The sequence below is a fragment of the Suillus discolor genome (assembly GCF_016758755.1).
Source record: "Suillus discolor strain FC423 chromosome Unknown F5147scaffold_69, whole genome shotgun sequence".
NCBI classification, from domain to species: Eukaryota; Fungi; Basidiomycota; class Agaricomycetes; order Boletales; family Suillaceae; genus Suillus; species Suillus discolor.
The window spans coordinates 28,130-40,684 of record NW_024541316.1 but is presented as its reverse complement, the minus strand read 5'-3'; the positions used below and the strand labels follow the sequence as shown (position 1 = coordinate 40,684).

The 12,555-nt window shown below is 48.1% G+C and overlaps 4 protein-coding genes across 4 annotated transcripts; all 4 read right to left on the bottom strand.

Annotated features, from left to right (window-relative positions):
* Positions 1 to 4,150: 4,150 nt before the first annotated feature.
* F5147DRAFT_656571 (uncharacterized protein) lies at positions 4,151 to 4,763 on the bottom strand (the record flags this gene model as incomplete). Its single annotated transcript, XM_041434130.1, has 3 exons — positions 4,151 to 4,414; positions 4,471 to 4,626; positions 4,686 to 4,763. 3 exons carry the CDS (start codon positions 4,761 to 4,763, stop codon positions 4,151 to 4,153), a joined length of 498 nt encoding a protein of 165 aa, XP_041288216.1.
* A 1,844-nt stretch (positions 4,764 to 6,607) lies between these two features.
* Positions 6,608 to 7,193, bottom strand: F5147DRAFT_641560 (uncharacterized protein; the record flags this gene model as incomplete). The annotated part of the gene is made up of 2 exons (XM_041433058.1): positions 7,117 to 7,193; positions 6,608 to 7,061 (listed from the first exon to the last, which is right to left on the bottom strand). Exon 2 carries the CDS (start codon positions 7,043 to 7,045, stop codon positions 6,608 to 6,610), a length of 438 nt encoding a protein of 145 aa, XP_041288215.1. The 5' UTR covers positions 7,046 to 7,061; positions 7,117 to 7,193.
* Positions 6,765 to 8,056, bottom strand: F5147DRAFT_716326 (uncharacterized protein; the record flags this gene model as incomplete). The annotated part of the gene is given in 3 exon segments (XM_041438593.1): positions 6,765 to 7,528; positions 7,573 to 7,574; positions 7,590 to 8,056. 3 exon segments carry the CDS (start codon positions 8,054 to 8,056, stop codon positions 7,062 to 7,064), a joined length of 936 nt encoding a protein of 311 aa, XP_041288214.1. The 3' UTR covers positions 6,765 to 7,061.
* A 1,632-nt stretch (positions 8,057 to 9,688) lies between these two features.
* Positions 9,689 to 11,752, bottom strand: F5147DRAFT_763523 (uncharacterized protein; the record flags this gene model as incomplete). The annotated part of the gene is made up of 4 exons (XM_041440644.1): positions 9,689 to 9,747; positions 9,796 to 9,953; positions 10,351 to 10,979; positions 11,033 to 11,752. The coding sequence occupies 4 exons, from the start codon at positions 11,750 to 11,752 to the stop codon at positions 9,689 to 9,691; spliced, it is 1,566 nt and encodes a 521-aa protein (XP_041288213.1).
* Between the last annotated feature and the right edge of the window lie 803 nt (positions 11,753 to 12,555).

The following is a 12,555-nucleotide window of genomic DNA, read 5'->3' as shown; positions in this document are numbered from 1 at the left end:
GGGAAGATTGAGTAGATTCAAGTTAGAGAATCTAATACAGGGTGACCGACTACTTATACTAAGTGGAGAGGGTTAAGGGCAAGGCTACCGCACAGTAGGTAAGGGTAAAGGGGAAATGAGAATGGTATAGGTGCGTTGGCAACAGAGCCGGATTAGTGGTGGATGGTCGAATGTGGAATGAGACCGAGAAACGTTGGAACGGACCAACGGTAAGAATACAACGTGCAGGAATCTGCAGTCAGAAGGAACAGAAAAGGAAAGCCACATTGGTGGCACGAGTCAGACCGAGTCATAGGTGCAGGACCACATTGGTGGTCGAATCATTGGAGGAACGTGCGTGCACGTGCATAGAGGCGGGCGATGCGAGGGACGGGGACAGTCCTGAGGATCCGGTCAACGGAAAGTCGGTAAAGGAGGACGAGCCGGTAGATGGTGAGGGCGAGGACGAAGGGAAAATGATAGGGGGGCAGCATGACCGATGTTACTTGTAACAGCATCCCACAGCCGGACTGTTGTATCGTCCGAACCAGAAATGATACATGTCCTGTCCGGAGAGAATGAGACTGAGTTGACCTCACCAGTGTGCCCACAGAAAGGCTCACCCACTAACCGGCCCATCCCTGCGTCTCACAGCTGGACAGTCTTATCTGCGGAACCAGTCGCAATGCAAGTCCCATCCAGAGAGAACGAGACTGAGTTGACATGATCAGTGTGCCCCAACAAGGGCTCACCAACTGGACGACCTGTGACTGCATCCAACAGCCGGACAGTACCATCCAGAGAACCTGTTGTGAAGTGGGTCCCATCCGGCGATAGCGAGACTGAGATAATGGAATTGGAATTGGTGGGTTCACCGACTGGCTTCCCTGTAGATGCGTCCCACAGTTGGACAGTGTTATCTGAAGAACCGGTCGTGATGCGAGTCCCATCCAGAGAGAATGAGACTGAGCAGACCCAACTAGTGTGCCCCAGTAAGGGCTCACCCACCGGCTTCCCTGTTGCTGGATCCCACAACCGGACAGTATTATCGGACGAACCTGTCACGATGCGACTTCCGTCTGGCGAGAACGAAACCGACCCCACCCGGCCAGTATGCCCCTCCATGGGCTCACCAACAGGCTTCCCTGTCGCCACATTCCACAGCTGGACAGTCTCATCGGTCAAACCAGAGACGATTTGAGTCCCATCCAGAGAGAATGAGACTGACATAACCCAACCAGTGTGCCCCAGAAAGGGCTCACCGACAGGCTTCCCCGTTCCTGCATCCCACAGCCAGACAGATCAATTGAACGAACCAGAAACGATGAGTGTCCCATCAAGAGAAAACAAGACTGAATTGACCGGACCAGTGTGCCCTTCCAAGGGCTCACCAACTGGCTGCCGCGTTGCTGCATCCCATAGCCGGAGAGTCTCATCATATGAACCTGAAACGATACGAGTTCTGTTCGGTGAGAACGCAACCAAGTTAACCAATTCAGTATGCCCCAATAAGGGTTCACCAATGGCCTGCCACGTTGCTACATCCCACAACTGAACGGTCTTGTCATACAAGCCAGACATGATGCGTGTCCCATCCCGCGAGAATGAAACCAAGGTAACTGACTTAGTGTGCCCCCGCAAGGGCTTGCCTACTGGCTGCCCCATTGCTGCATCCCACAACCGCACAGTGCAACCCCTCGATGCAGTCGCAATGTGAGTCCCATCCAGCGAGAACAAGACTGAGTAAACTTCAGTGTGTCCTCTGATCACAGTCTGAACAACCGTCCAGTTGATATCACGTCCAGATGCTACACGAAAAGAGTTCAGAAACCGTGCAGAAAACGTTTTGGACAGTGCAAAGTTGAGGGGAGAGATTGGAAGTGCTGATACATAGAGATGAGGTGTGCTGTGCAAGATCATGCCGCCGAAGACTTGAATGAATCTCTGCATGTCCATTGCAGCGGATGAGGCATCTTCATATCCGGTGTGACCCTGTAATTGCGATGACACGTTAGTGAGCATGTTATCTGATGCTTGATAATCGTGTGCTCACCTTCAACCACTTGGCAATGAGAGGAAGGGCAGGGACTGCACCGCTGAGCGCATTGATGAGGCAGAGTACTTCGAGCCAGAAGAACAGTCGCTCGTGGTCAAAGAATGATTTTATTTCTGTGGCAAGTTCTGAATCGAACTTAGTGGCTTGTACGTGTGAAAGCCAGAATCGACAGGCATAGGATAGATGTGAGGGGATGCGCTTTTCAACTCGGTCTTGCAGACTGGGATCTTCGGAGTTGAGGAGATAGGATGATTTTAAATCGCAGAGATTGAAGGAGAGTTCATCTTTCATCACTCCAAGTGATGCGAAAGCAAGGTCTCATTGAATCTTCGGCACGTCCACGAAGAACTCTTTACTGTGTGATTGGTCTGTCAGGAAATCGCGGAAGGATGCATGAAGGGGTCGGATTGGGGTGGAAGGGTTGGTGGTGCCGCTGAGGAGGGATCCCATGTGTTCTATGATGTCCTTCATTTCGTAAGGCTTGCTTTCATCTTGAAAATTGTTTCGCATGGCATTCAGGGAATTCAAAGGGAGGGGTTCGGCTGTGCAAAGAATTTGTCCCATCACGGAACGAAACTTCGCTAGCTGTGTTTTCCGAAACTCGGGGTCTGCTTCTTCATCCTTTGGTATGATCTGCTTCAGAATTAAGCGATACATATCATACAATACGTGCTCCCGTTTGACACCATTGCGAGACACCGTGTCATTGAAGAACTGAACGGAAGATGAACCAAAGCGAGGTTCTTTGATGTATTTTCAAGCAAGACGTGCCCACTCGAAAAGACCATCAGCTTTCTTGGCCAGTGCTGTAAACTTTTTGCTCCCAAAATCCGGAAGCCCTTCTAATTCCTGGGATATGTAGGTGCAGATATCGCCTTCAGCCACTTCTAGTGGAATGTCGTCCATAGACTTTCTTCGAATGTGTTGAACGCCTGCAAACGAATTCTGAATGTCGCGAAGCGGGCGGGAGGTGACTATGATCCGGAAGTTCTTTGGGAGTTTCGTGATATGCGTGATGGTTGGGTCTCGAAGTTTACCGGAAAGAATGTCAAGAAGGTCACTACGTGTCTCCACTGCCTCGCCACTTTCGTCCAGTGCGTCGATAACGATCACGACGGGCCCCACGGGTGACTCAGAAAGCTTCCCTAACGGTTCTATAAGAAGTTTCTGCCACTGCTGTACGACGTCCGGTGTAGTCTTGAGCGCAGTTTGATTCTTGACTGCATGCGCTAACGCTCGTCTCATCTCCGGATGACGGTCAGCCAGGTCTCGCGCGATAGTGGAAAAAACCTTTTTGTGGCCATCCTCCGTGTTTCTGTCGAAGCAGTAACAAGCACCAAGACCGCCCACCCCGGTGAACGAGCTGGCGATCGTGTGAGCAATGGCTGATTTGCCCGTTCCGGCAGGTCCGGATAGCCATAGCACACGTTCAGCATCTTCCCTGCTGTCGTTGATCCACCCCATGATGTCGGAGAGAATGTCAGTGCGCGTCTCTTGCAGGCATCGCTTCCTAGTATCTAGTCCTGCGGCCTTCGCATAAGCCATATCACTGAATTCGAGTATTTCGCCTGTAGAAGTATGAATGGCTGTCGAGTCAGAAAAAAAAACAATCCTTACTTGTATGGTGAATGTAGATCGCTACGTCGTGAGTGACTTGGTCGCGGAAGTTTTGTATGAGCGCATCCAACACATTGTTGTACTGTTGTATGGTATTGTCTGTTTTCAAGATAATGTTCTTTCCGAGTCTCTTCCCTATGATACGATTGAGAATCTGCAAAGTGTAACGACTCGTTGGAGACTCACAATAGCTTTTCTGCTCTGAATAATCCCTGATGAAATTGGCGCATTCTAGGGTCTGCCGAGAGATCTGTCCCAAGATGTCCCTCATTGACGAAATCTTGACAAGCGTGTCGCCTTGCGTGATGAAGCGATACACTTGAGCCAACTTCTTGTAGAGGTCGCGTACCGCATCGTCACGATCCGCTTGAGCAAGAATTATCTGCGTACAGAACAAGTGAGCAGGAAATACGAATAACGGCAAGAAAACGTACTTTTGATGCGCATGAAAGCACACCCAATGCCATCTTTGCATACGGATGCACCTGTAGAACGGTGTTAGTCTAGTTCTAAAGAGGAAGAGAGAGAACATACCCCTGCTATCGTCCCGATCACGGTGTCGAATGTCCTGAGGGGTTGAAGATAAGTGGTCTCTATACTGTCTACATCATCGAGTGCCGCTGGTCCATTTTCGCCTGCGGACAATACGGGTCTCGCATGTCCCCAAATTTGGTTCATCTGATCTGCACCGTGACCGGCATCCTGAAGTGCCTTGTTCACAGATTGGGAATCGGCGCCCTGTTGTACAACAGCAGAAGTATCCTGAGCCCGGTATAGTCAGTAGAAGTACAGAGAGCAGACATCGAAATGTCACCTACCTGAACGGGGTCGCGGGTGCGCAAATTCTTCGAGCGCTTGTTTATGATCTCAGCCAGATCCCAATACAACTCGGTTGCTCGACTTACAGGAATATGCTTCGTGACACCATCCTTGACCTTGCTCAGAAACCGACGAACTTTGTTTGGCGGTTGGACCTGGACAAATGGGACATCAGAGTCGGTGTTTGAGAGTGTGATGCACATGAGCGACGTACCGAGCTGAGTCCGGGAGCGACTGATGTGGTGTCTGGAGGAACTGGGCTCGAGTCCGTTAATTGATTGCTGTTGCTCATGGCGAGTAATTAAAGATCAGTGTGGGCGAAGTAGGCGTTGAACAAAAAGAGTGGGTAGCAACGTCGTTTAATAGATATCAGGCCATACCCTTGACCGCAAGGCTCGAGGCAATGCTTATTTGCTACTGTGTTGACTAGCGCTAAGCATTGGGCAGGCTTGAAGCAGGCGCTAAGTAACTCCAGGAAATGCCAGGAAGTTGAAGGAACGACTGTATATTCATTCGTTTACCGTTTGTATATGAACGTTTGAACGGTCAAAGTCAGTGATTTAGTGAGGACGTTCAACTAGTGCTGGGTTTTCAATTTTCAAATCTGTGTTCGACGGAGTTGCCCGAAACATTCGATCGATCATTTATATGATCTCAGATCTGACACAGCTTCCATCTAAACCACCGCTTAACCTTTTACCGGAACCCTCATGGGGACTGGCGCGATTCGTGTTTCAAATACCATTTTTCATCCTATGCGTCCTCCAAACTGAGTCAAGACCCACCAGCCTCGATCAAGAGCAGGAGATTCGAATTCGTGGTGCTGCTAGTATGGGAGCAGTGAAATATTATTATTGAGAGCTCTCACAAGCCATTGACTGACTTAATTTGTTCGATCCAAGGCAACTTATATCATACATTATCACGCGGGGAGGCTTCGTACTTGGTTTTGAGGTGCGTCGTTTTGGAAGGGCGTTTGTCTTAAATAATACTGAGTCACGGATAGCTAGGCGACGTTGCAACGTCGGCCTCCGATCCAATTTTAATCTTTCCACCATCATATGCATCTCCTCCTGATCCTCCTGGATGTTTGTCTACGTTTAGTTCGTTCATTTCTTCTCACTATATAAACATGCAAATAACCCGACAACGTATCCAGGCTTTGTCTATCCACCCCCTCATCCAAGTCACCTTGCATCCGACAGACCTTTGGTACAAGTGCGATCCACCTGGTCCGAGTACCACTGGAAGGCCCTTGTACTGCAGTCATTCGCATCAGACGCACCACGGCCTTGTCTGTGAGTTTCAATGATGTGTATCTTCATGTATAGCACCGCTCCATCCATGCTCTTCATTGCCTTCGCCTTTATATCTGCCTCGAGAGGCTCTGCTTCTACAGATCTATTTGGACGTCGTTGAGTTGTTCATCGCTTGACTGTTCTAGCGAACTCACTTTATAATAGCCTACTATCACCGGTTTTCACGTCTATCCGTCTCTCACTCGGGATGCCGCTATCGTACTCTCGAGGTGATGGGATGAAGAACGAAGGAAACATTGACAAGAAATCAACTCGCTTGTGGACCATTTGATGTTTCAAAACACATCAAGATCAGATTTGGTGTCAATCTGACCTTGGTGCGTTTTGAAGCATTGACTGAGTCGGCCAGAGCGCAGACATAATCCTCGACATTAATTTCAAAAGTGAAAGGGAGCGCTGTGGCTCACAAACTTTATGCCTATCTATCGCGGTGACTCATGCTGACCCAGCCACGGCCGCTTTCGATGACCGACCTGTCCGTCGTGTCCGAGTTCCCTTTCGAGCTGCCGTTGCTATATGATACTGACGAGGTGAGTAGGTTGGTACTATTGTGCTCATGTGCGTTCATAAGCTATTGCAGGACTGCTGTCGCAGCCACATTTCGATCATCGGAACTGTTCGTTGTTCACTCATTCATGTGGCAGCCTTTCAGTAAATCGAGCGTTGCTCGTGTGGTATGTAGGTGGAACAGCGACCTGTCAAGTAATTATTAGGTTTGAACTTGACCGAGTCGTACTTGTATTTCCGATTTCAACAATGATTGACGAAGTTTAAGAAAGTCACCATACCCTACTAGTACTACAGCGATGTAATGAAACTACATACCTACATGTGGAATAAACTTGGTCCAACCTACTGTATCGTATACACCCTGAGGTAGCGATCGTAAGCTCAGCATGGTAAGTGTAATCACTGTAAGACGTGCAAAGACGTATATCGTGCCAAGAAATCCAATAATCTTCATGAGATTAACTGAAAGGAAATATAGGGCTTTACCCGATAATCCATTGTACTCCGATGGCTGCGCGTCCAAATACCAGAGGGACCACATCGTTAACGACAAACATGCTTTCCCAACGAAAGCTGTATGCCACACTATCCGCTCCGCGTGGCTCGGAAACGCAAAATTCCAGCCCAGGGCATGCATCGCTGCAACCATCACCCCACTGACACCTCCAGCGATGAATATGGTCACACTCCGAGCTGAGTTATTAGATCGTCGAACCTTGCGATTAAAGAGTATAGACAGAAGCATTGGGGTACGTCGTTTGCTAGAATACAGGCCAATAAGAACAAGTTCCGCAAGGAATAGTGATGATAATGTACTCATTGGCTAAGCATTCGCGTGGCGGGGGAGCAGTCGAGTTCCAATGAACAATATGAGGACGCTGTACGTCCTTCGGCTTCCGCCACCATAGTAAGCCATAGGTAGCGATGGTCAGACAAACTACAGCCAGAGTGTCGACTTCAAGCAATGTGGTGGAGAGGTGCTGGGCGTAACGGGCGATGATCTGGATGAGGAACCATCCCAGCTGAAGAATGGTGATACATCTGGATAGCACGTCACCCTTACTTCGGTCTTCTATGTCTGCCTTCGTGATGACGGGCATCTCCACAGATCCCTCGCGAACAAACTGGAGGAGTTCATCGGGTGTGAGAGTGGCCCACGGTTTACCATTGAAGTAGAGCAGGAATCCACCCATCCCGGCGAAGAACCCATGTGTCTCTGTCCACCCTGTCAAGGCATCAATTTCATGTTAATTTCTGTCTGACTGAAGAGTCCGAGTAACAGACCTGCACTTGAACTTTCGTTTGAATTTGAGATGGCACCAGGTGACACAACTGCCGGGCTGCTCTGCGGTGCGGCTTCACAGTCACCGTTGGGCTGGGCGCGTTGTGCAAAAAGAATATCATTGAAGTCCTTGGCAACTTTACGAGCACATATAAGTTGCCATGCGGCCCAGGCGGCCATGAGTTCGGGGGCGAAATACGCAACAAACATGAGGACTAGACGGCGAACCATGATGACAACTACCCCCTCACCCAGACGCGGAATGTCCGGAGGGACGGCAGTCCATGTGCATGCAAACAAGGTTAAGCTACAGCTCGACATAATGACCCACAAGGTTCTAGCATCAGGGGAGGGTTGCCAGTTACTGGAAAAGAGTGGAAGGATACAGGTATCGTTGAGACCCGAGAGTGAAACCGGTGAAGCGCGAACAAACGGAACGCCGAAGAGGACAGCGCAAAGTAGGAGGATCATCATCATAAAGTTGAGGGCACATCGTCTGATCATTCTCTCTTTTGATGGGTGCAGCCACGTTCTATGGATCTATCCATAATGGGGCTGGTTCATGCGTTAATTCGTTAAACGTAACGGCGACGCGAGTTGGGCGCTGGACCACGCAAGATGAGCGCTGAAGCATGGTGATGCCGTTCGACCTCTGCCTCGCGTAACAGGCATGATGATGGGCTCCTTGGGGTCTTGCACAGGTAGTAATTTGATGTGGTATTTTGTAAGCCACATGCTTATTGTTAACGTTATTGCTCGGACAGTACTAGCGGTTTTTTAAAGTTTGGAGAAACTTTGCACATGCCACATATAGTATACACTGCACAATTGCGAAGTCCCATCACCCTTCACAACAAGCGGTGACGATCGATGAGTGACCTGTTATCACTCCGAGATTGTTAACGTTCAGCGCTCAGCGCTCAAGCGCTCAGCTCCCACAGCAAGGTACGTCAGTGAAGACCTCGCTCACCGCATGGACCGTACATAATAAGTCCATTGATATTTTCGCTCTTTTTCTTGTAAATGAGGTACAGAGCATTGTAGCTGCACTCCCTCTGATATTGGTAGTATATATATTAGTTCAGTATGTCTATCCTAGCTATTATTTGTTGCGCAAGTCTACTGTACAGGGAGGAGCAGAGTGAGGCTTGGGCTGGCCAGACAATGTTAATATTTTGAGCGGTAGTGACAATCTTATGGTGATAAAATCAATATGTACAGTCTCCGAGTCAGCCAATTAAATTCATTTGTCATTTATTCGAAGAACATAGGGCTACTTGGAGGATATCTGAGTTGAGTATTTTCCAGAGGTACTACCTACTAATTATCAGACCTGACAAAGTTTCTGAGGTCTTTTTACGTTACACTGCTGGTACCTTGTTTTCGCCACAGCTTGGCAGCCGAACGGTGGCTTCGGAAGCATGTGGTAACGGGTCACTACACACTGGTAAACAGCTCTGTTATCGCTCGGACAGTACTCGGTTTTTTAAAGTTTCTCCAAACCCTGCACATGCCACATACACACAATTGTGAAGTCCGATCACCTTCTCACAACGAAAAGATCCCAGACTCTACCCGACATGTTCGCTTCAGTTTAGTGTTGCAGCCGGCCTCAACATCCTCACTCCTCGTATGTTTCCCTTCCTTTGCTCTGAATCCTTTGTCGGCTCGATCTTCTCTTCAGGTCTTTCTCGCATTTTTAGCGTACTAGCTCTCCTGTGTTAATACTTTGTAACCTAATTTTATAAAGGCTGATATATTTATGGCTAGGATTCGGAATATTTGTTTGTATGAAAACCACACCAGCCGTTTACATCGAACCCAGGTATTTTGCTGCATCACTAACGCATCACTGACGCACCACACCGAAACATACATTCAACGCTCATTTCCGATAAGTACTGTGATCATACACAAGATAATAATTTGACCTCACAGTGTTACTCGTCGAACTCATCAACTATGCGCCTCTCGGACATGGCTTTGAGAGGCTGAATTTAGAGGACGTGTTGGGCGTGTTGCGGCTCGGATGCGGTAGTGGGTGCGGCAGCAGTGAGTCCCAATAATATACCGTGCATATTGCACGAGACAATGACATTCAATTATTCAGACTGTATGAATAGCACATTCCATGCTAAAAGTGCTTTCCTTGATGCGCGAGGCACCTGAACGCGTGATTGTTAGTCCATATATAGTATGATGAAGGTGCACACATTTCTCCTTTGTCAGACCGCTGAGAGCCCACTCGTCAAACTCGGGAGGAGCGTCTACGGCAGTCGCATTTGCATTCTCGACGAATGCCTCACTGATGATGTTCATGGCGAATCTTTGGCCGTTCTTCAAGTTGCCATCGACCCCGGAAGGTAGTGTTCTACGAGAGCTTTAAGCCGAGTACTTGAAGTCGTAACTAACCTCACAAGGACATCATTCAACAAGAGCAGGACATATTCGAATTTATGGTGCTGCTAGTGTGCGAGGGAAATGCGAGTGGTAAGTAATATTATTGAGAGCTCTCGCAAGTCGTCTAAACAGCTTCAAGGTCAACTGTCTAGTAGCTGTATCATACGGTGTTCACTCTCAAAACTCGATGACTTCAAATTGATCCATCTTATCCTGGATAAACAATGAGTACGTCGCACTTCATCAGAAGATAAGAGAATCCTACGATATCAAAATGGTTCTTCAACAAATAAAGTTTATCTCTATCGAGCCACATCTCAACGAACTCGCCATGACTAAACGTTCTGTGAGACACGACCTCGACATACGGCATGGATGTCGTGATGCATTCATCCGTCTTGACGTTTTCTACGTTAGATGGCTTGTTCACCATTCTTCCTAGGCCTTGCTCGTGGTGGCGCTTCACAGCCGACGGACTGAAGTCCATGAGATGTATCCTGTACTCTGTCACGATCAAGCCATCATTCAATTCTACGCCGGACGCGAATGCATACAAAGCTCGACTCCCGCTAACGCTAAGTTTGCATGAAAATCGGTGCGGGACAACATGGGCATTTGAAGGACCCCAAGACTCCCATGGTATTTTCGTTCTTTCCGAGTTAACGAAGTCAGGCTCGAAAAAAATCCTAGTGGAAATGATGAAGTAAAGTTCTGAATTCCATGTGACAAGAGAGATCAGTCGATGTTTAGGATCCGAGACCCATGTTGCTTGTGAGGGTTGTGAATTACTTGCGATATCATCTGTCGGAGTCAAGCATCGTAGGTTCACCACTGACGCGGGCAACAAGAAGCAAGCCAGCAATCGCGGTTGATGAGACATGTCCTCGATTGAATAGAGCTTTAAATCGTCGTTGACAACCAAAAATCTGTCGTTTCCGAGGAAGCAAATGTCGATCTCGTTGAAATCTGGATCTACTATTGGGCCGCTGAGGATGCACTAAATCGAGTATCAGCCGTCAAGCATATCAACTAATTCTGATCAAGGCTCACCTTCGACGTTGTCGAGTGTTGCCAGTCCCAAATATGCAACCACCATCTCGACGTAAATGAAGGGATACACAGCTGATCATCAAACAGTCGTAAAGCGACATGCCTCCCAAATCCTTCGATTTTCGTACTCTTCGTAACAAAGTTCTTGCGTTTTGGCAAGTCAGAGAGAAACAGAGTCCGTCCAGCAGCTTGAGGGTGGGTACAGTCTCCGTCCAGGGCTACAAGGTCAATATAGTAAGCCTCATCGTACACCAGGCCACCATCTCTAACAACCGTGGCGTAAACGATGGCGAGGAGGTTTTGCACTGGGTCCATCAAAACATTCAAAACGTCGAAGTCGCTTTGTCTCTGTTTGGGAATTGAGCAAAGCGAATCTGGAGAGAAATCACGCTCGATAGTTTGTTGCAAGGGCTTGGGTACTATCGGAAAGATGCTGCCCGAGTGCATAGTTGGCTTCCAGAAGCAGGCATGTCCATTGACGACGGACACCTTCGTTCGTCTACGGAATTGTAGTGGGATAGAGATTGATTCAGAAGAGTGAACGTCAAACGTGGACCATGCGCGGGCTTTGTCCCTCAGGAGTTGTAGGCGCTCTGAAACAGGAAGAGAACCATTGAAGACAGGGAGCAGTTGTTGGCCACCCAGTTCGGTGATATACTGAAGCTCGGAGGACGACGTATACATCCGGCGAAGGGCCTTGCAAAGCTGCCAGGCGATCATCAGTACTAGAGTAACACCGACCAGTGATTTGATAGTAGCTTACGGATGTACAGCGTATAATGTCTTGCCAAGGAAGAAAGCTTAGAATATGCAATATTAGTTCTGAAGGAAGAGACAGTAACGTTGCTTTGGGCTTCATTCTTTCTCAGCTTGGTCTACCGTTTATATAATACGCTGAGACTTGATGTCAGCATTATCAGCGATTGTAAAATGAAGAACTGACCAGAGTTTGTCTTGTCAACACCGAGCACGATTGCGAGGAATAGTCTGACTTAGCTGAATAACGTGTACGTAGTGGGGTGTCGAAACCACTCAGGCTGTTTTGCTTACTGCTTAAATGCTTTCAGATGCGACTAAGAAACGGACGGACAAAGACATCGTGGCAGAAAGAATTGTAGCAGTGCCATGAAGTAGTCAAAGGAACGACAAGGTAGCTCTATCGATTTGAGGTTGTGAGGACGTCCTAAACAATGAAGACTTAGTTAGTAACTGACTGCAACTGTTACCGCTACAAAAAGGAGGTACCTTAAACTCGGCTCGCAATGGTAGTATGCCGTACGTACAAAGTCTATTCTTTGACGACGAAATCAAAGTACACAATTCATTGATGATCTTAGTTAACTCTTGAAAGCTTGCTGACCGCTACGTCATATATTTCGTACAACTGCGCATAAGTGATCACCTTCAGTTCCTGCGAGCCACTCTCCCATTGCATCTTCTGATCATTTCCCGCTCTACCTTCATTGCTAGGAAAGTTAGAGAACCGCTGGATTCAAAAGCCTCCAACAGCCACAAATTAGCTG